Below are 23,087 nucleotides of genomic sequence, written 5' to 3'. Positions count from 1 at the left end.
AATTTACGAAACAGAGAGTTCTCATTTAAGTTGAATGGTACCAATGCGCAATGCAATGTATCGGCAGCAGTCGACACTAAATGCCTATATCGTATCACCTAACACCCTGTATATTTATATTTCGCTATAACAATCCTAATTATTCAACTATTTTGTTTCAGATGGAAGCAAAAGTGAAGGAAGAGGTGCCGGACAAAGATTACAGTCAGCCGACCACTACTGAGAGACGAAAATGTAAGTAAATATAACAAGTATATAATATTGCACCGTGCTATATACTTCATACACCATGACGAAGATTATTAAGGCACCATTTTCATTACGAGGTCATGATGTAGTGACATTATGGTTGATGATATGGGCAGGACTCCATGTCTCATATCTCCTGTTACATACTTTACTTTACCGTAATAGATTTCCTCTTTTGCAAATCCTAATAGTCACATTACTGGTTCTCAACTTAAGGAAATGGGCACTCGCTTGATCTAGTACCGCGAAAGTACATTCTACCAGTGATTAAGTTGTTGTTTGTATTTTTTTTAAGTCGTCGATTTACAGAATACACTATTAAAGACACTTCCATTTTCTCGCAGCAAGAAAGGTGTTACGCATCAGTCAATCATATGACAAAGAGGTTTCCGGTGACTTGTATCTTTTAGTATCATACAATATCAGGTTCAAATCTCCTTTGACTTATATAAGAGTGCCTCTCTGCCAACAGTAGAACGATTAAATAGGAGAAAGGACTATGCAAAAAATCGTCCCATATCATCAACAGATGCCAAACATATCTCATTAAATACATCTCGACATTATGATTATTTTTTACTATGGCGACATCACTGTAGGATATGGGGTTATCGTGCAATAAAAAAAAATATGTTATACTTATACAGTTTTATTAAGTATTAAGAACTGAATTAAAAATGTACTATTTAACTAAAAAAAACTCGAGAGAGAACAGCCTTAAGACTTACTTTACCCTCCCTCCTTGCTCCGTTACCCCGACCGCACCCTTTCGACGCCTGCGCCCGCTATTGAACAGTGGTATTGCACATGCCTAACAGGGGCGCGTACGGTTGGAAGTTGTGCCCATATAATATCAATTATATGGTATATGGGCAAAGGTCGACATATCGACTTTAATCTACCAGTGGCAATGTTATCGACTATTATAATAGATGAATAATATAACGTTATTTTTGTCTGGATAATAGTTCTGTTGTTATTAAGTATCTACTTGCACAATTGTTTTTGTGTTATTAATACTTAAAATGTCTAGTTGAACAATTGCTTTTTGTAATTATCGTCTAAAATGTAATTTTTTATTTTAAAATAAAAATACTTTATTTTTGTCAAAAGTCTTTTTAAAAAAAAACCCCGTCGAATTCCGAACTAAAAATTGGTACTGACTTTTCATGGGACGTAATAATGATATTGAAACTTGTCCCATGTCTGTTGATGGGATGGGACACTGCCCATACATTTTTTTGCATGGTCCTTTAATAAAAGCAATTTTTTTTTGTTAGCCTTTCATGTGGCCCGCTGCTGGGCAAAGGCGTCTCCTCTTTCTTTCCATAACTGTCTGTTTTGCGCCATATTTTGCCACGATGGACCCGCAAATGCCGTTATATAAAGCATTTTTTAGAAAAGTATATTTCACTTGAAGCTTATCTCATGCAATACGTATAGCGGTACAGGACCAAATAAAAGCGTGTTAAAAGCGAGCGCGCCGTGGGAGCGAGCACGTGTCTATCATAATCTAACGACGCTTGCTGCGAGCACGGACAGACATACAAATATTATGTTACCTACATAGATATTTACTCGTACAAATGTAATATTTGTGAGGTTTTTAAGTGGAAAATATTTCTGTATTATGACGATGTAGTACTTATAGAGACGATTTTCCTTTTAACATTATTCTGACGAGTCATTTTTACTAAAGTCTGTCTTATGGGTCTTTGTTGCCTCGTCGCTACCATTGCGTCGGGAGGTCATGGTGGTCTCATAAATTCTGTCTTTATTTGGATAATCAGATGTTTCGGATCTGGATGTACTTGTATCTCTTGTATGTATGTTTGCAAAAGTCTCAAGAGCGATTCTTAGTGCGGGAGTTGTCTTTTAAAAACAATAAACAAAAAAAGCCCATACATATACGAAATTTATTTTCGAGCTTCTCTCAAAACTGTGTAGTGTTCGGCCACTGGGCAGCACTCAGATTGTATCTTTCTGCGCTAACTAAGCTTACTGAGTGCTAACTACAGTTACATATCCAAAAACAATCCTATATCCCGATCACTGGTATATACTATATACTAGTATGATATAGTAGCTGATCGTATATACTAGTGCAATACAAGCGCTACAAACGGCAGAATTGGTAGAAAAGGTACAAAAAGCGTGTGTAAGTGAGTAGGTACCGTGGGAGCGCGCGGGCACCGACCACGTGACGATCATAATCTGACGATGCCGGCTGCCGGCACGGACTTACATGTACACTAACATGGAAGGAGAATTACGTTTGATAGGTTTTGGGTTTTTAGTAAAAGGTTTTGATCGGCTGTCAATTTCGAAGATCTTTGACAGTCGTTAACAGTAGTCAGAAGCTTGAAAGTCTGACAACCAGTCTTACCGAAGGGTATCGTGTTAGAACCCAGGTAACTGTGTTGTGGAGGTCAGATAGGCAATCGCTCCATGTAAAACACTGGTATTCAGCTGCATCCGGTGAGACTAGAAGCCGACTCCAACATAGTTTGGAAGAAAGGCTAAGCCATGATGATGAGTAAAAGGTTTTGATGTAGTTTTAATGTTAATTGTTGGAAAGGGTTCCGACAATACCATAATCAATGCCTTGGATGATGTAAATGAAATTATTGCCTAATATTGTCAAATCGAAAATGGTTTATCTTCTATCATGAAAGGGAATGATAAAAGTTTGCAACATATTTTTACAAAGAATTGTAGAAATTCCTGTTATGTGGGATCGCAAAACCCTATTTTGCCTGTTGCCCGATTGATATTATTTAATGAATTTTCAACCAAAACCAACCTTTTTACAGCCAAGTATTCGATTATACTTGATAAAATAAGAGAATAAAATCTCGCCTTTTTTCCATAGGTAGACACCACAAAACACCACCTTGGTACGATCCCGACAAACATCCTATGCTTCAATCACATCCATACATCCTGTCATTATTTCCCTTCATCAGGACTTAAACACTAAACCCCAACATTTCCACCCAATTTAAACAGCAATACATTTAAATAGGTAAGTAAATAGTGTACACAGCAGTAGTGCAGGTCCGTGCCGCGCGCCACATCTGATAGATTATCAGCGACACTTGCGCGCTCCCACGATCCACCCGCGATGTGTATCTCGTGTTCAACTCTACCACTTAGTTTTTATGTTTTTACTGTATTTACCTTTATACTCTGTTAGATACATATTTATCAAGAAAAATAATACTTGAAGAACGATGTTCTACAGTCGATGTTATAGAGTATCGAAGGTTTGACATTTAAACTGAAATGCGAAATTCTTATGGCACTCGCTAGAGGCGCTGATTAATGATTTTATACAACAACAAATAAATGAATATAAATATCATTGGACAATTCACACACGGTCATTTGATTCCAAACTAAGCAGAGCTTGTACTATGGTAACTAAATAACTGATAAACATACTTATATATTTCTAAATACATACTTATAACAATTGTCGTGAGCCGTTAAATTGATAATCTACAGAAGAAGAAAATCGCCACTCAGGCCAATTTCAGTAAAATATTTTTATTTATGACATTTGACAGCAAGAATATGTATAGTGAAATGTAGGAATAAGATTTTGTTAGAAAACATTTCACACACACACAGTACAGTTACATGTTTAACCGTTATGTAGATACCTATACTCCTATTAATCACCAATTTAAACAGGAATTTCTCTAAATCCTTATAAAGTTAACAACCTACATTTATAACATCTAGTAACTCTACATCTTAGTCACACCTCGTTGTTGTAAACCCGTTATATTTGCGCTGAGAGAGGTTTAAACTGAACCGTTTTGTTGCGTTCCTACTATAACTAGCACTTACACTCTAACTATTATATAATGTTATTGCTATGTTACAACATATAGTAAACTGCTGTAGTTAAGCTTTCGATACTGAATGTAGACACGCGCAGTACTTTTTAAAGGATTTTAATGAACAGTAATAATAGGAAATATGTATTTTCAATATGTCGTTTTTTTAGTAAATTGAATTAGGTATTAATTAATAAAAATAAGGTTTGTGATAGATAAATAAATAACAATAAATTTAACCCATTACTGTCCCGCTGCTGGGCAAGGGTCTCCTCCCGTAATGAGGGAGGAGCTAGGCCTTCAGTCCACCACGCTGGCCAAGTGCGGGTTGGGAAAAATATTGTATGCATGTGATTGACATTGTAAGTTCCCAACCCGTACTTGGCCGGCGTAAGGCCTAACCCCTTCCTCATTGCGAGTAGAGACCCTTGCTCAGCAGAGAAATAGTAATGAGCTAAAAAAAGATTGACAGGCAGTACTTAGTTGCTTGTAAGTAGTAACTAATTTACGGTATGTAAAATTCTTTACAACTAAGAAATTATTCTTCATTTGATGAAAAATACCTTATAATGCTACTGCTTTATATTACGTTGTAACTCATAAAATCAATTATTCAAACAAGCATTTATTTAGTTACATGACATAATAATATGCTAACAACAACCTTTATTGTAGCACCGTAGCCGCGTAGCAAGGCTACGTCGTAGGCCTTGCTACAAAAGGTCACATTTGTATACTTAAATGTAAATGTTTCTGGTTATTGCAGTGAATTCATGTTATTTATATTGAAAATGCGGAGTCACTTCTACCAAATATGTGAAATTGTGGCAAGTTATAGTGTTAACTTATAATAATATAACTTCCTATAATTTGAGACTTCATTTAGTATTTTATTTAGTATCTATCTCTGTCTCCGTAGACTGTTCTAGCCTTACAAATGATAAAATATTATTTAAAGTCTAGTTACGTTAATGACGATAAAGTAATGAATGTAAAGTTTTACAATACACATGAGTTAATTACATAGAACGAAAGTAAAAAATATTGATACAATGATAATTTGTCAATTTAAACTTCCGAATGTAAAAAAAACTAAACGTATTTCAGAAAAAAACAGCTTTTGTCTATGTGTTTTGTCTTTTTTTTTTATTATACATTTTACTTTTAATGGCGCCCAAATTCTTACAATGAGACAGTTAGTCAGATAAAATATGAATAATAATAAATCTATACTAATATTATAAAGCTGAAGGGTTTGTTTGTTTGAACGCGCTAATCTCAGGAACTTCTGGTTTGATTTGAAAAATTCTTATAGGACGCTATGACTAATAGGAGCAGAATACCAGTAAAAAATGTTACAAATACAGGGAAAATTATGACCCATTCTCTCTTATGTGACGCAAGCAAAGTTGCGCGGGTCAGCTAGTACCCTATAAAACTATCCCACAACCCCATCACTGTATACACACTACTTACAATGTATAAATGTATAAGTGTATAAGTGTACAGGTGTATATTCCCACACGCGTGTATAATTCAGTGTGTTTACTGACGCCGCTCATCGGTTACCTTCCAATCATACGACCACCTTATACTTATGGGGACGGACTTGGGAGAATGAGAGCTGTGATTTATAGTATTCATTTAAATATTGAGGCTTTTATTTTTGTTTTTATAATCATTAGTGTTTGATGAAAGGTTGAGCCGGTCGTGTCAGGATAAACGTAGCAGAAAGAATGGGGTATGTGGTTTCCAAAATAAGAATCTTTCAGGTAAGTAATTAAAAAAATAAATAGATATTTCTAGGCTAATTGAAAGGTGCCGAGGAAATTGTTACTTTAGTGTTAAGTACATTGGTTAATTTCGCATGAAAATAATAGTAGGGAGTATTAAAGAATTTTAAGTATTTATTATTTGATTCTGTATTGTCTTAACAGTGAAAATAAAAAATATGTCATGAAAAACTACGGTGCGACATTTATGTCGTTAGATGTTCGATTGTGAAGTAAAATATCACAATTACATTTAAGTATACTTTAATTATAAGTTCTAGAGGCACTCATCAAAGTAAATCAGTATTTAAATCCTCAGAATTAGCTTTAAATAAAAAAATATGTTTAATCTGCATTCATATCCAACGACCAAATGAAAAAGCAATTTCTATTACGATATTTTCATAATAATATATCTATTAACTAATAATATCTCCCAAGTCCGTCCATCCATCAATAATTTCCCATAAATAATACCATAGTCCACTAACCTATTATTATCACGTCACAGTCCGTCCCTGTGGCTCATTTCACTACATTTTTCATTCGTCCCACTTATTTGTTTAACTTGAAAGGCATTTTTATTCCAGTAACGGCGGCCATGTTGAATTATAGATCAGCGTGTTTAGGAATGATTGTAGTGATTACGTATTGAAATATGGAGTTAAGTTGTAGGTTTTTGTGTGTAATGCCGTGATAGATATGTAAAAGGGTTTCTTCATTTTCAGGCGTTAGACATGTCTAAAGTTGAAAAGCAATTGTCATTTTTTAGTTTTTGTTATCGATGTATTTTTTGTGGCTTCTTGTTTTACTATTTGCGTAGTATTGTTATATTCTAGGGTGGATTTATGACTGGTTCAGTCCTTATTTTTAATACGTTTAATTAATGCATCAATAAAACAATAAAAATAACTCGAATACGATGTATGTCACAAACTTTTGCCTACATTTTTTTCAATTAAGATAAAGATTGAGAATGAAATAAAAAAAAATTGGTTGTCATTAATAAAAAAACGGCTTTTCTCTATAATGACTACAGTTTAATCAGCAAAATATTCTCGTAATTAACCAAAATTAAGCGTTTTCTCGAAGACTAAATAGTTATTTACAGAAAATACGTTTAAAACAACAATCATTAACTCCTACCACAATTTTTCTAGAATTCACCCCCTTTCAAAGCATGTAGTAAGCGGTAACAATGAATACGATGGCACTCCGCCACGTGGTGACGTGTCCCCGCCCCCCTCCTCACCGTGATGTGCTGACCGGTGCTTGAGACTCGAGGGCCTCACGCCTGTGACGCCTCTAGTGGTGAATTATTGGAGGAGATTTAGATTTGATTGAGTGGAATGGTGGTTATAGCGTTGTTGTGGTAGCTTTAAACTGTAAATATATGGGTTTTGTATGCATTAAGAATATTTAGATAGCTACCGTGATTTTGGGCTATTGAATATTCGTAAAGTTTAAAACAAAATATGTACTTCTTAAATCTGAGGTCAAAATTATATATAATCTTTTTAGTTTGAATTTTGTAAACTTACTGGCAACTATGCTTCGAAAAAAATATGCGTTAGCCATAAAAAGAAAAAAAGAACTTCATATTTTTTCTTTTAACTTAAGGTCATCCTCAATTTTTTTGAGGTTATACTGCCAGTATTTCTCTTGCATTTATCACTGTTTCGTATATGCAACCTCTTTGCATATTTTGAATGAACGACGAACACATTATTTTGTTCATTTTCTAGTTCAGTGTAACTGTTATTTACTTTAGTTATTATTGTTTACAAGCTTGTTAAAATAAAACACCCGTATTTATAGTAGAATTCTTAAAACCATTACTTATGCAACCTGCATGTAAATAAATATCTATCAGGAGAGTATTTCCCATGGAATACCGTTTGTTATCTATTACAACTATGTAGGTAATTGACAATGCAAAACATTATTCTTAGTTGATTTGACATCAAGGCTTTTCTGTCACAGATAAGTAGCAGCTGCTGGTCTCTGCCTACCCCTATGGGAAGAAGGCGTGATTTTATGTACTTTATTTAGAAGAAACCTAAGTACGTACTTAAATGATTTAAAGATTTTTATTTTGCTACACGGTAAGACCGATTTAGCTGAAATTTTGGCTGGGTAATAGAATATTTCCCAGGTACAATAATGGCTGGAAATATTTTATTTTAAAAAACGCAGTCCACGCAGGCAACTTAAAAAAACAAAAGAAAATTGAGAGATGAAAACCTTATGATGATTGAAATGAATGAAAAAATATATTGAGAAATATTTCGGGCCGCCATTTTAAAGTTATGTGTGTATAAGTTATAATTATCACTTCATCTAACTGCGAAGAAAAAATCGTAACGATACCTTGCATGTCTAAAAATTGTTTAACCCATTTCTTGTAAGCACGCAGTTTCCACCCGCACTCTGCAGCGTAGTGGACTCAAGGGCCTAGCAGATAGCCATGGGCTTAAGAAAAAAAAAACCACGAATCAAACCCTTGCATTTACCACGATATTATAGACAAACTAATTTTCATAACAATATAACTCACGCATGCCTTAAAACCAGTCCACAGTGTGCACGCACTCAGCACGTGTTCCGTCTGTCGTGCACCTGTCATTATTAATGCAGTTTTCTCACGAAATTTTCCTCATTTACTTAATAATAACAATTATTATCAGGCCATTACTTTAATAAGTTTGGTTAACACACAAATAGTATTAGTTAATACTTGTTTATCACAATATCGATTGCAGCTAAGCAAATTAATTTTATTGCAATTTTTAGACGTGGCCTGGAATTCCGTAACTTGGGCTATAAAAATAGGTCTACCTGTAACGTAATTATAAGTAGCTCAAAAATAAAAACGGTGAAACATGACAACAAAATGTAGAAAAAAAGGTATAGATCAACCATTTTACCGATTTAAAAACAATTTAGGTTTTGAAAAGAGGAGGTCTTTTAATCCATACTAATATTATAAATTCGAAAGTAACTCTGTCTGTCTGTCTGTCTGTCTGTCTGTCTGTCTGTCTGCTACTCAATCACGCCTAAACTACTGAACCAATTTGCATGAAATTTGGTATGGAGATATTTTGATACTCGAGAAAGGACATAGGCTACTTTTTATCCCGGGAAAAAGACACATTTCCCGGGAAAATTCAAGTTTCGCCACCGAAGTCGCGAATAATCAAGATCATAATGACATTGAATTAACAAAATTCCGTTGTCATGGCAACAGTTTTAATGGCGGATATGCTTTAGCACGAGTTATATGAGATATAAATAATTTTGAGAATATTTTTCGTGAAAAAAAGCATATTTTGTTGTTTAGGAATAATTAAGCTTTGTATTAGTAATTAGTATCAAAAATTAATAATTAGTGGCGAACGAGGTCCCGAATAATCAATATTATAATAACATTGAATTAACAAAATTCCTTTGTCATGACAACTGTTTTAATGACGGATATGCCTTAGCGCAACTTCGTTACATTTAAGAGATATAAATAATTTTGAGAATATTTTTCGTGAAAAAAAAGCATAAATTGTATCATCACGCTACGACTAATAGGAGCAGAGTAACAGTAAAAAGTGTTACAAAAACGTGGAAAATTCTGACCCATTCTTTCTTATATGACGCAAGCGAAGTTGCGCGGGTCAGCTAGTGTATTATAACTCTCATAACTTTTAATCCCGTAATGCGAGCTTAGTAACCAAACCTTTTTTTTCTTGGTGTACAGGACTGGTTTGGCATTTCTTAGCGATTTCCGACGAATACAAAAATAATGTCTTCGGTCTTTTCAGACATTTCTTTTCACAGAGATTATTTTTGTTATATTATTTCAAATACATGTAAGTAATATCAAGCATTAGTACATGACTACAACGTTTATAACAATTTGATTTTCCATTAAACATTCAGTATATAGACGGCACAGTATATGAACCTGATTGAACCTAGTTCAATGATGTGGTTGCTGGCAGGTCATACAATTATAATTGCGCCTCACGACACATCACCTGTCACGCACAGGTGTGTGTGCATGTGTGTTGTGTATGTGTGTGTGTGTGTGCAATGAACGTATCAAAGCTGAATGTTGGGACACGGAAATAGGCATTTCTAACACAAATGTTTATAATTATCAATTATTTTTCGGCTTTATGTTTAAGCATTAAGTTTTCAATTAAATATTTTATAATATCTATCAATACAATATGTACCTACATTTAACTTGTCTGTGTAGGAATAACCAAATTTTCGTGAAGCCCTTAAAAGTTACGCAAAGCAGGCAAGGACGCCAATAACAGGGAGTCTATTTTTTAATTAAAGAGAAAAAAAAGACAACCCTCACTACGATTTTAAACATACAAATAACGGACACAAACAAGAAGGACAACCAGACAAATAATTGTCCAGTGTGAGACTCGAACCGACGACCTTCCGACGCAATAATTGTAGCATGGCAGTGGTTAAGATGGTCTTAACCACTGCGTCAAGGAGGCAGTCCATAATGAGACCACGATACGAAATATTACCTTACAAATCAGATCGATGAAATTATTTTTATTTTGGCGATATTTTTACATTTGAGAAAACAAAAACACGCCTTTGCATATTTTTTCTGAAATACCATAGACAACAAGTGCCAATCTATTTTTTTCTATTATCTTAGTATTAAACAAATACAATAGTGTTGTAGTGTCGCATTAGACGTGGAGCGAGTCAGCGATATTTCGCAGTAATTGTGTAGTGTCGGCGAGATGAAAGCGACGCCCGGGGCGAGGTGTCGGCTGCCACGCGCAACCTACCCCTAACGAGGAGGGGTGGGACTCTGTCGGTACTTACTTGTCGATAGATAATAATTAATCTGATGTTAAGTGGATAATTAATGGGTTTGCTGTAAAACTGGCGGTTCGCGCCGCGATAGACAGGAAACCGAGAAATGAGACTGCGCCCGTTATTTGATGTTGTAGTGTATTGTATACGTGTAACCTAATAACATACATTGAACATGAAATATAAAAGGAATGTAATCAATTTCGATGCCAATACGGGATTTATTTTTATTCAGAGTATGCCAATAAAGGTATACTCTGAATATAAATAAATAAGGGGGCTAGGTCTCACATATGGTTTAAGAACTAAGCTCTACAAGAAATTATCCGAAATTAAAAAAAAATGTTACAAATTGTGTTAAAACGAATTCCGTCAAATATCCTCGCAACAATAAAATTATATAAGCAACAAAAACCATGTAAAAAAATCTTATATCACAAAATTACATAAATCTATCGATATATTTCTCGTGTCTCATCCCTCCTCCGTGCAATGGAGGGCGCGTGTCGGTGGCACGCGGCCCGCACTTGGCACACCACTAGCGTTTCACTAAACTTTTATTTATTCTGTCACCCGCACACCTAGCGCTTTTATTATATGCCTTATATACAGCTATGTATATACTGATTGTAATTAAAATATTGCTGTTTATGTTCATGTTTGGATAATAATTTGAGACTTAAATAAATAAATGTAACCCCATTAATGTCCTATTGCTGGGCTAGGGTCTCCGCCCGTCATAAGGGAGGGGTTAGGCCATTATAATTTTAGACTTAATAATTATTAAATTAGTATCTAATCATATTTGATAAGACTCCTTTCATTGATGGTAATCTAAATATTTCATAAGAATAATGTTTATCTAATTTTTAGGACTATTTCGTATTTCAAATTTGCGTAGCATCTACGAACGTCTACAAACGTCTACGAAGCTCTACGGGATATGTTATTTGATAAAAACATTTAGTTCTAAAACTTTTCTAGAAAGTCTTGTTGTGGTTATATGTATTTTAATCTAATATACACATTGTGTTATTTACACAATCTATGTGATTTCAAACATTCATGAAAAAGGTTCGGAGCAATAATCTGAAATTATATTTTTTATATCTGGTTGTGTAAAAAAGAATAGTGTGATATAATATCAAAAAAAAAAAAAAAACACTATTAGGTAACCTCAATATTTTTTACATTGAAAGTAATCGTTATAGCGTGAATTTATATTGAATACGTACTAGTATTGAAGTGGATAATGGGGCGGCTTGTTTGCAGATATTTTACATCGATTTTGTGCGGCCACTAAAACAAGTAGGGAATAAATTATAACTATACGATATACAAGGAATATTTAAAATTTAAGCCAACATAAAACGTTCCTTTTAGGCTAAATACATTGTTTTATTCCAATCTTAGACCTTCTTAAGGTTTTATCATGAAATGTTATTTCATCACAGAAATGTAATCTTTATATATATAATTATTTTGTAAGTGTGTATGTCACTGAACTTCTCTTAAGCGACTGGACCGATTTTGATGAACTTTTTTGTGTGTGTTCAAGGGGATCTGAGAATGGTTTAGATTCACAATTTTGTCCGCTGGACAATGTTTTTTTAATTAATTTTAATTTATTAGACAGGACAACGTCTGTCGGGTCCGCTAGTACTTATACAAAATTGTATCAAAAAGTATCGTCATAATCTAAATAACAAATTATTGTTCTAAAATACCAAAAAATCATTCAAAATCTGTTGTAAAGTAGTCCATAATCATAAAACTAATCGATTAAAAACCAATATCCATTAAAAAAGCAAACTGTCAGATTTCCCGCCACAATTTTGGCGCGCACCGCTTCCATGATGGCCGCGCACTTACCATAGAGTATTGGGGCCTGTGCAAACTCTGTGATGAGTTACGTGCGCGGGCATAGAGCGGCCTGTTTATGCCGATATTGAGAGAGCGTTAGATTTAAGGTTAGTGTACCCAGTACTACCCAATGACACCTGCTCGCTGTGACAATATTTTGGAATTTTAGTTTGTTTAACACGCAGCTGCAAAAAGATATCGAACTTTTAAATTTTTTGTGTAGAGCTGCGAATTTTTGTCAGTTTATCTTTGTTTTAATGGTTTTAGTTTATCTAACAAAAATTGGAGAACAAGGACCATAGAATACGACATTATTAGTTATATATTTGAACTATCGAATTTTAAGCTATGTGACGATACCAAGAACTTTATCTTTTATTTGTTATTCATGTCTTTAGTTAATGTTAACAATACCAGCGTAATGACTTAACTTCGTCCGGGTATAGTACAATTTTATTCCGTTGATTCCATTCCCGTGGGAATTTAGATTCCATTAATCTCATTTTGTATAAAATTTTGATGCATTAAAAAAAGACTTATCCAATTTAGTTTACTTAGTTCAAAAGTTATGTGCGTTTCGGTGATTCATTTTTATTTATTAGTTAGGTATATGCCTATCTGTTTTGTAATTAAAGACGAAGCACACTAGATATCGCAATTTCGCAACAAACTTCATCACTAAACAATGAACGGTGTCATGGTGGTATGTCAGAAGTTAGCGCGCACTGCGGACCGGCCGGTATCTGGCCGGCGCTGACCGGCGACGGCTCGTGCCGCCGCATACGATGTGGCGATCAACTTGTGTGCCGCCGGGGTACTTGTCACGGCCCGTATCGCCCCTATTGATCCTGCAATATAGTTTTTGTTAAGTTAATTGTTATTAACTGCATATTATTTCAGTGTGGTGTCAGTATTTTGTAAATGACGATCGCAATGTTTTAAATTCCTTTAAGTGTAAAGAATACTTAGAGATAAGGAAATATAAATACAGATATTTGATTTCATGTTACGTACGATGTTACTTTATGCAAGAACTATAACATGAATTGTTGCTAATGAGAATTAAGTACGACTCAGTGTCATATCATAAAACTCAGTATTTTGCAACTTATTGTGAGATGCCTGAGACCGTATTTTTCCTAAAGTCCAACGAGCTATTTTACGATTGCCAAGTCTATTTCGAAACGCAACACACAAAATAATATTAGATACTTTTGATAGTAAAATATGTGTTTGTCATTGTTACAGCCACCACAACTACAAAAGAGCACAGATCTCCGGAGCAGGAGGAACAGCGCTCGTCTCCCACTCCTGGACCTCCCAGCCCACAGAACAACGGCACTGCTGGTAAGACCTACTCATTAACAACTTTTATGTAAGATCTTCATAGCATCTACTTTAAATGTACTGAACGAAATGCATTTTACCGTTGGTCGCGAATTTGTTTCCCATGGAAGTGGTTAAAGGTTACTTAGATCAGTACCTTAATTCAAACTTACATAAATATACTCAAACTTTTCATAGTTAAGTTGTATTCAAAATGATTCAGGAGAAAATTGCATGCTAAAAGTAATTACTAAAGTTATTAAAAAAAATCCTTTTAATGATTAAAGCTGGACTTGGTCATGGCCCACCTTTTAATTCTAAGAGAAGAACCTTGCCTAGTAATAAGACAGTCCTACGTTGGCTAAAAAGCTTGAAAGTACACACTTGTATGTTTGTCCGCAGCCACCCTCTCCTCGACAGAGTCCCTCTCCCCCCCTCTAGCCGAGGGTTCACGATCAGCGCCGGCGTTGCAGCGACTGCGACGGTTCCTCTCAGCACTGCAGCAGTTTGCGACCGACGTGGGAGCCGACACCGGGGAGAGGGTGCGACAACTTATTTATAACCTTGTGGTAAGTAATATAGAGTCTAAAGTAGAATACATTTATGATTCCTATGAGTTATTCTTTTTTTTATGAGTTTCGTTTACTGCAATGTCTCTTTTGGTAGATAATCAGCAGTAGTTTTAATTGGTACTAAGATGTTTATAATTGAAACTGAAATTTATTGTAATCCAAATTGAAGCGTCAGAAGCGTCAGTCATTAAGTTTTTTGTTTCATTCCTGAATCGCGAGAAATAGCATAAGGACTTTCAATTTTCACAATATTACTGGGAATTAGTTTATTCGCCTTCTTTTACAAAGGACAAGTATTTATAACATTTGAGTGGGTGTATTTTTATACACTTTTATAATATGTCCTCAACATTCCTAGTGGCATGCCAAGGCATACCTACTTTCTGTCAGAGTGCGCTTGTAGGCATGCCAAAAGATCCTTTTCCTAGCCTATGCTAGGAAAAGGATCTTTTAATGGGAAACGGGCCTTACTCCCCTTGGGGTATAGGTGGTGTAAAGTTAAAGTTAATTAGTGCGTAAAATAATCAGACACTAACAACATGTTCTGTACCTATCCAGTCAGGTACAGTGAACATCGAGGAGTTTCAAGCAGGTGTTCAGGAGTGCACCAACTATCCCCTCCGGGCGTCAGTACCAGGCTTCCTGAGAGCATTGCTACCTCTAGCACAGAGAGACCTACATGCGAGGGCTAGGAGAGCTAAACAGGTAAGCTTATGCGTATAAAGTCAAAACGTAAAAATTACGTTTAGAAGGAAAAATTTAATATTTTTCAAAATAAGGTGATAATTAATTTTGATCAATTATTGGATTGATTTAACTGGGCATCGAAGATTTAAAATTATCCATCGCGTAAAATATAAGTAGATCAAATGTAGACGTTGTCTGCTACATCACAAAAATTATTAAACCGTTTTAAGAATATTTGGCAACGCCTAATAACTAAAAAATATTGTTATCTTACACGATTTTATTTTCTCATTTTCTCAAAAGTTCGTTAAATTGCCAGTATAGATAAACCTGCAGAGCAATAAGAAACCTCACTGTTTTGTCTGGTATGTTAGACGCCGCTGCAGTACATCAGAGGCCACGAACACCTGATCCTGGAGTCAGGCGGCGACAGTAGCGACATCTTCGCACACCCACCAGGCACTGCCGAAACCGGCGTCAAGAGGCGGGCTAGTGATCCGTGAGTATACGTCATACCTTTTTTTTTTCTGGGGGAGAAATCCCTTCGGATGCCCAACTTTCTTAGGGGAGAAATGTTGGGGTATGTGGTGTATTTTCCACAAAGAAACCACCCCGGTAGCCAGCCATCTGGCGCGTAAATGGAAAGGCTCTGGGACCTAAAAAACTCTCCAGTGCTCTCCACCTGCACCTCGCCTCATTGAGGCTCCACACTAGAAGCCCATGGGCTTCTCTTCAAATTCTGCTAGCTAACTGATAGCTGGTGGCAATTTTGGCTTCTAAAATTGCCACCAGCTATCAGTTAGCTAACCTCCCGAACCGCATCTCATGCCTGCTCTAGCCCCCACTGTAGACACCTACGATTCATATTCAGCACCTAAGTTAGCGATTGTTACCGCTACTTTGGCGCCGCCTCCTTTGTCGATCCGGATCAGTTCTCTCACGGTCCCGCTCAGCAGCCTTCTTTTGAAACATAACAGCTTCACAAAAGGAGACTACAGCTTCCCACTTCTCATCGTCTATCAGCATAGATGCTACAAGGGCCGCCGGAGATAAATCTTGCCCAATTTTGTGAACCATTATTTCACGCTCAGACGCCCATGCTGGACATACCTCGAGCGTGTGCTGAGCAGAATCGAGGTTACTAGTACAGTGGTGATACTGAGCTGTTTCCTCGCGCCCGATCCGATTCAGGTACTCACCGAAACATCCATGTCCGGTGAGTATCTGAGTCAACCGGAAGGTAACACTACCCCGCCGACGACTAATCCAAGCCTCAAAGCTAGTATACGTCATACCTATCTATACTAATATTATAAAGCTGAAGAGTTTGTTTGTTTGGACGCGCTAATCTCAGGAACTACTGGTCCGTTTGAAAAATTCTTTCAGTGTTAGATAGTCCATTTATCGAGGAAGGCTATAGGCTATATATCATCACGCTACGACCAAAAGGAGCAGAGTACCAGTAAAAAATGTAAAAAAAACGGGGAAAATTTTGACCCATTCTCTCTTAAGTGACGCAAGCGAAGTTGCGCGAGTCAGCTAGTACTTTATATGGTTCTATAGAGATTTTTGGCGAGAAGTCAAACTAATGAATTTATCTATAAACTTATCTTTAGATGTGTATAATAGCGATGTAAAATACGGATACCTACTTTAGTGGAATTTTATAGAAACAAACTAAAGAGATAACGCCATATTAGTCTAGTAGGTACTTTTAATAACTTCTTTTAATTATGACAATTATTACTTATTGTACATTATAGGTACAAATAAATTGTATCTTTTGAACACAAGATTGTCGTTCTGAGGAACCTTCAACTCTCACTAAAAACAGTATTTTTTTAAATCAATCAAACTTAAAAACCAAATCTCATTAAAAGCCACCACACACCACACGTTCTCAGTTCGACCACACAATATCGGCCGCCATTACCGCCAGGTGTATCCACGAACAATACTCACCTACACGCGTGTCAATTGAACACAACGCTGTGTTTGACATCTCATTTTGTAGCTACTACACCTAAAAAGTTATTAGGCAGTTAGGTACAACACGAATTTATATGCCACTGGGTTATTGACTGGGTTAATGGAAAATTGAAAATGTGTACGCGAAAAGGCTGTTATATGCTTTTTATATTTATTCCATTTTACTGACAGAAATAAGCATATTAATGGGGTACATCATTTATCCCCGGTTTCTGAAACATTTAACGGTAGTGTATCTATTCATAACGTTTTTTTTATATGAGTTTTAACGCTATTGAATAGATAAACTACCGTTAAATATACCCCAGAAACCGGGGGTTAGTCAGGAAAAGTCATTTTTTGCCTGTATTTTAGTATTAAGTGCTTTTTCTATTTGTTTAGTTTATAGAGCTTCCTATAATTCTGCACATAATATAAAAATAGTCGAAGTTGTGGTAGTGCTTGATAATCTAATTGCTACCTAAATATAATTAATGTTAACGAACATTTTTACCAGAGCATTTTAAATTAATGTAGGTACCAAACAAAGCATCTTGTGTTAGCGACATCTGTCATTTGACTCGGACTAAACAAGTAAATAATTATAACAAACGAAAATTTGTATTTAAAATTATGTTAATTTTTACTTTAAAGAGATATTTTGAAACGGAAATCTGGGTTTTAACTCAACTTACCTACGTTTGTTTCTAATACAAATTACTTTATTTTTACTAGTATTTGGATAAGTTTGACAAATGCTTCGTTTACTAAACCTTTCGTATCACAAGTTGTGATAATGAAGCAGCCGATCAGCAACATCTGCGCACGCTATTAACCGAAGCGCCTGCTTGTAACGTTATAGCAAACTCCTAATCACACTAATTGCTAACACTAATCTGGCAGGCGTTTTACCTCGTTACCTTAATTATTTCAAGTTTCATACCTTCGTTCGTCAACTGTTTAATTATTATTATTAGTTGGGGAAAGAATAAAGATTTTATTCTATTATACCTACTATTTTTAGATAGTGATAAGTGATGGTTTTATTATTTTATTTATGGACCGCTTACGAACGCTTTAATAATTATAAAGTAAAAAATAAACATTATTTTATATTATAATATTTTTTTAATTCACCAACAAATAGTTTTTATGCCACTTATTAAAAATAATCATAATAATTATCCTTCCGTTTAAATTATTATTAAATTGAACTGATGCAGCCGTCTCCTATAATCATAGGGACACTATACGCGGCACAAAAGGAAATATTTTTGCCACTAGTCTCCAAATTTCATCAACCAAAATGAAACCAATAAACAACACAGCGGTGACTGTAAATAATTCGCTTAAAACCACAAACTAAGCAACTGTTCACAGCTAAAAATTAACACACAGCTCTTGGCAAAGGTTTGCGCGCATGTTGTAATAAATAAGCACACACCAGCTAACGAATAGGTGTGAGCAGTATTTAAGCTGGCGCGGCCACAGCACTCCCTGCCAAATTGTCCAATAATAATAATTTAACGCACTGGTTAGGTCGGTTTCAACCTTTCGAGCTATATTTTTCAAATATGTGAGCGTCAGTTCGGTTTGATGGATCTTAAATTAGCGATTATGTGCAAAATTACTAGTAATAATTTAAAATAATGCTTAAACTGCTTAACCATCTGGCAAAAATGAGTTATGAATGTGAATAAATGATTTTCTGATGCATTAGCTTACCTTATTGGATAGGAATCATATTTCAATAGGTATATGTGTAATAAAATGCAGCAGCCAATTGTATTTACAAAAATAGGTACATAGTATTTTCGACAAAAATTTTTAAGTATTCAATATTGTCGATGTGCCAAGTTCCACAGCATAAAATTCTTACAATTAAAGCAAATTGAAAGAGTATTAATTTATCCCTTATTTATGAATAGCTCGTATAAACAGAAAGTTTTCAAGTTCAAGCCGGCGCCTGGCATTAGTCGCAGCTGCGATAAGTTTGATCGTCGACTAATTGCTAACAGTAAACAGTCAGGCGCTAGTTGGTAGCCGCGCGAACATATGTTGCGTACAAAATTACTGTTTTCGCTTTTGATATATGACTTGATGTTAATTGTAGTGTTTAATTAATATTATATATTTTTACTGGAAACATTTTGTAGTAGTAAAAATTGTTTTTTATGTCAACACTACCCAAAAATAAAACATAATTTAAGTAATTTATTTTGTTCCGCATTTTTACGTTGTTATAGTAACTAATCTATTTATTACTAGTTGTCTCACACAAGAGTAGAATCCATTTTCATTTACGAAAATATTATTTTTCATTTTATTACTAAAACTACGTATTCTCCATTAGTTTTCTAGGTCCCTAGTTGTGGTCTATAATTTGCGTATTGAAGTAAAAACGGTAGGCGTATATGGCGAGTAGTAGTGGTCGTATAGATCATGGCGAGCTTGCACGCGACAGAGTACAGAGACACGCGCGCACGAATCAAACATTGGGAAGCCTACATGTACTGTGGGACAAGGCAGAAGCGGTAGCGAGCATTGTTTTTATTTTTATTTTTTGTTGCTTAAAGTAAATGTTATTGAGGTGTACGAGACTTCTCCAAAGACAAAGGTTGCACCAAACGTTAGAAACGTTTGGTGCAATTTGGAGAAGTCTTGTATAGCATTTGGAACGGAAGTTTCAAAAGAAGCTAAGTTAAGTTTAGCTATAATAAATAATTTGTAAATTAAAATGATTTTCGTAAATGTTGTATTGTACAGGAATTAAACCCCCGCGATAGAATAAATTCAACGGAGTATTACAGTTTAAATATTTATATAAAAGTGACTGTGTTTGTTTACGTTTTCAAAACAAAACTAAAGAATGGATTTGTAAAATTACTTCGATTAAATGCTACAAATCCATTCTCTACAAGTCATATACTACTTTAACATAAATTATATATAAAATGAGTGTTAAAAAAATATATAAAAAATATAAAACGCATCTCTCAAAATCCGGATGGTATTATATCGCATAGAATGGTGTGTGTATCGTGGGAACGCAACACGCGCGGTACAAATTGTGCGCCGAGCTGTGAGCGCGGAGTGTTGAGTCATAACGTGTACCCAACCACTGTTGTTATATAAAACAGCTTTAACCACTAATATGTATGATAGTACGTACAATTTTATTATACCTACACTTTAATACTAAGCCATTTTTAAGGCCTATAGAATAAGTAATAGTAAAAGTATGTAGGTTTGTATATTACGAACAAGTTCATAGTCAAAAAGTTGAATATAAAATTTCGTCAATACCAATATTGCATATATTATTATAAATATATTTTTATATTATGTTTTGAACGATTTAGGTACTATTCAGAATCAAAAGCATAAAAGATATTTATTTCCTATTTTATTAAAGGGCTGATGAGTATTAGTCTTCAGAGTTTGATAGAAAATTGTCATGTAAACAATGTATTTTCATTGAAGTTAATCTTAGAATTTAGATACATATTAAAGGGACTAAACTAAATTCCTATGATTAATACATAATCTATTAAATTTAAATCCCCAGCCTTTATAGTATATTCAAACGTACCGCTGTATTGCAAAAAAAGCTCAGTTTTTATCGAATAACAAACGTTTTACTTGTATTGTGACGGCTTTGCACACGTAGTGTTAGTACCTAGTGTACCTAGTGCCGGACGCAGCTAGAATTAGGTCACGGTTCTTTAACCTCATAGAAAACGGGAGCTTTACTTCTATTTTTAGTTCAAAGCTGTGAAAACATTGTTATTTTCAATGTAGGTTTTTTATAAGCTACGTGTATCATAAGAAAGTGTATAGTGCTATATTTTTTGTAGACTGTAGTAAGCAGTTGCAATTTGTATGCTTAAAACGAGGCCTTGGGTTTACGTCCCGCAATTTGAAAATTGCTATTAAATTTTCCCATTTCTTTTGGAAGACAACAAGTAGGCCAAACTTTAGGTCTCAACAAAAGCTCTTAAAACTAGTCTTACTTCGACTATAACAAATTAATAAAAACTGACATATAGGTATTAATATCTTCACGTTTTTTCTCAATAGCACGCATTTTAGTGTCAAATAAAACTAGTATTTTAAACTCGCTCCCGCGTCCGCTCACTCTTTGCGCCCGATCGGTTGATCCGGCGGGCGTGGTGGGTCCCTTGTTCCGATTATTATTTATCGCATCGATTGCACTGCGCGCTTAGTTTGCCTATGTTTGCCGTCCTATCAGTGTGGTACAAGTTATGAGCGGTTGTTTAATAGTAGTTTAATGATTTATGCATAACTATGATTTATAAAAATCTGTGGCTTTTCGGACTTACTTGTTTTCGCTATGTTTATACAATACTCGTTTGATTATTGAAAATCCAGGATATCCAGTTTTACTTACAACGAGGCTTTGGTAGACAAAAACCGAAAGAACTTCTTTGAAAAAAGGACGGTATGGCTGTACGATTTTATGCTCGACTTGGCGGGACACCAGATGACAATTAGTTGAACTTATTTAGAAGAATGAAGTGCTCATATAGAATTCAAAAGACATTCTTATCTATTGATTAAACGGCCATTTAGTTTAGCACATAATCGACCCGGCAACAGTTCAGCAATCAAATCAATATTTTGAGAAAATCAAAATTCAATTTCCCTTATCTTAACGACTATAAAAAGTTTAGAAACCCCTTCAAATTCTAAAATAATGTCTAAAATTCTATATCCTTACACTCCGGCCATATCTCTATACTTTAATTGAAAACAAATGAATTATGCTTTGTTCAGTAGTTGTTTTAAAGTTGAGTATTGTCTTTATTTTCCACTTGATCGCCGCCAGGGGCCGCTGTTCACAATACTATTGTTTTCCACCGCCACTCACTGTATGTACGCTCCATTTTGTTCTATAATTAATGTATTTTGTCTGGTTCCTATTTGTTAACGATTTTATAGAAATGGGAATGTTTTAAAACAAGGAGGACTTTATTAGTCACCATTGGTTGGTTGGTGACTAACAATGTTTGTGAATTACCGCTAAACGATATTAAGCTATGTTTTACTCATAAACAATTTAATTATACCTATTAACGAAAACTACCTTCAATTTAAAAAAAGGGCATAACACTAGCTATTATGCAAATGCAATATAACAAAAGACTACGCTATTTAGCATTTTGAATATCCTTTCAGAAAAGACTTGTACATGTACATGTATACAATAGACGGGATGTAAGCCTGCTACCTAATACCGAGTATGCAGAAGTGCGGACTACTGCCTGTGTATTTTTATACCTCCCTATTCCACTACACAAGCCAACACAGGGCTTACGATTGATCCTTATGATAGACCGGTGTCAGTTTTAAGACAGCTGTTCATATATTACAAATCGTTTCTTTTTTTTTTATAAAAAGACAGCTCCCGCACTAAGAAATGCTCTTGTGTCGCGGGGACTTTTACAAACAACGAACACAAAGTACAACCATACCCGAAACCGTTATTTGTGGATCACACAAACAATGGAGAATGTTACTAGGTATGCCAAATCGCTTGAAATTTTGACTCAGTAAAGCCTGTACATGTACATGCAAACTAGTTTTTGTTTCAGTCAAAAATACCAAGTAGTTTTGATTTTACAAGCATTCAAAGTTTCAAAAAATATCGAGTCCCGCTAACAGCGCTACGTCATACTACACCATGCCGCGCGGGCCGCGTCCCGCTTAATATCAAGTCTCCAGCCGTAGATGTAATAGCTTATGCAGTATTTTGTTGTGTTTTCGTCTGCTTATTACATTTAAAGTGTAATAATAGTAAATATTATTAAAAAAGACTATTTGAGCCAGACTTAGCGTGATGTACAATGACGTCACACCGACAACGGCGGTTACAACTTGTTTTACTTATAAATCGGAAACTAATTGACGTATCAAAGTAATTCTTTCACTAGTATTTT

At 35.1% G+C, this 23,087-nt stretch overlaps 1 protein-coding gene across 1 annotated transcript in view; it reads left to right on the top strand.

The window, feature by feature from the left end:
* Window positions 1–23,087, top strand: part of nvy (CBFA2/RUNX1 partner transcriptional co-repressor nervy) — a 65,942-nt gene that overhangs the window by 38,578 nt on the left and 4,277 nt on the right. Inside the window, exons 2-6 of the mRNA XM_076129286.1 lie at window positions 162–234; window positions 13,823–13,921; window positions 14,303–14,469; window positions 15,031–15,177; window positions 15,534–15,658. Coding sequence (XP_075985401.1) covers window positions 162–234; window positions 13,823–13,921; window positions 14,303–14,469; window positions 15,031–15,177; window positions 15,534–15,658 — 611 coding nt within the window. The remainder of the gene's footprint in view (window positions 1–161; window positions 235–13,822; window positions 13,922–14,302; window positions 14,470–15,030; window positions 15,178–15,533; window positions 15,659–23,087) is intronic.

The sequence above is a fragment of the Anticarsia gemmatalis genome, chromosome 22, assembly GCF_050436995.1.
Source record: "Anticarsia gemmatalis isolate Benzon Research Colony breed Stoneville strain chromosome 22, ilAntGemm2 primary, whole genome shotgun sequence".
Classification (NCBI taxonomy): Eukaryota; Metazoa; Arthropoda; class Insecta; order Lepidoptera; family Erebidae; genus Anticarsia; species Anticarsia gemmatalis.
The sequence above is the reverse complement of the archived record's forward strand: the minus strand, read 5'-3'. Positions and strand labels throughout refer to the sequence as shown.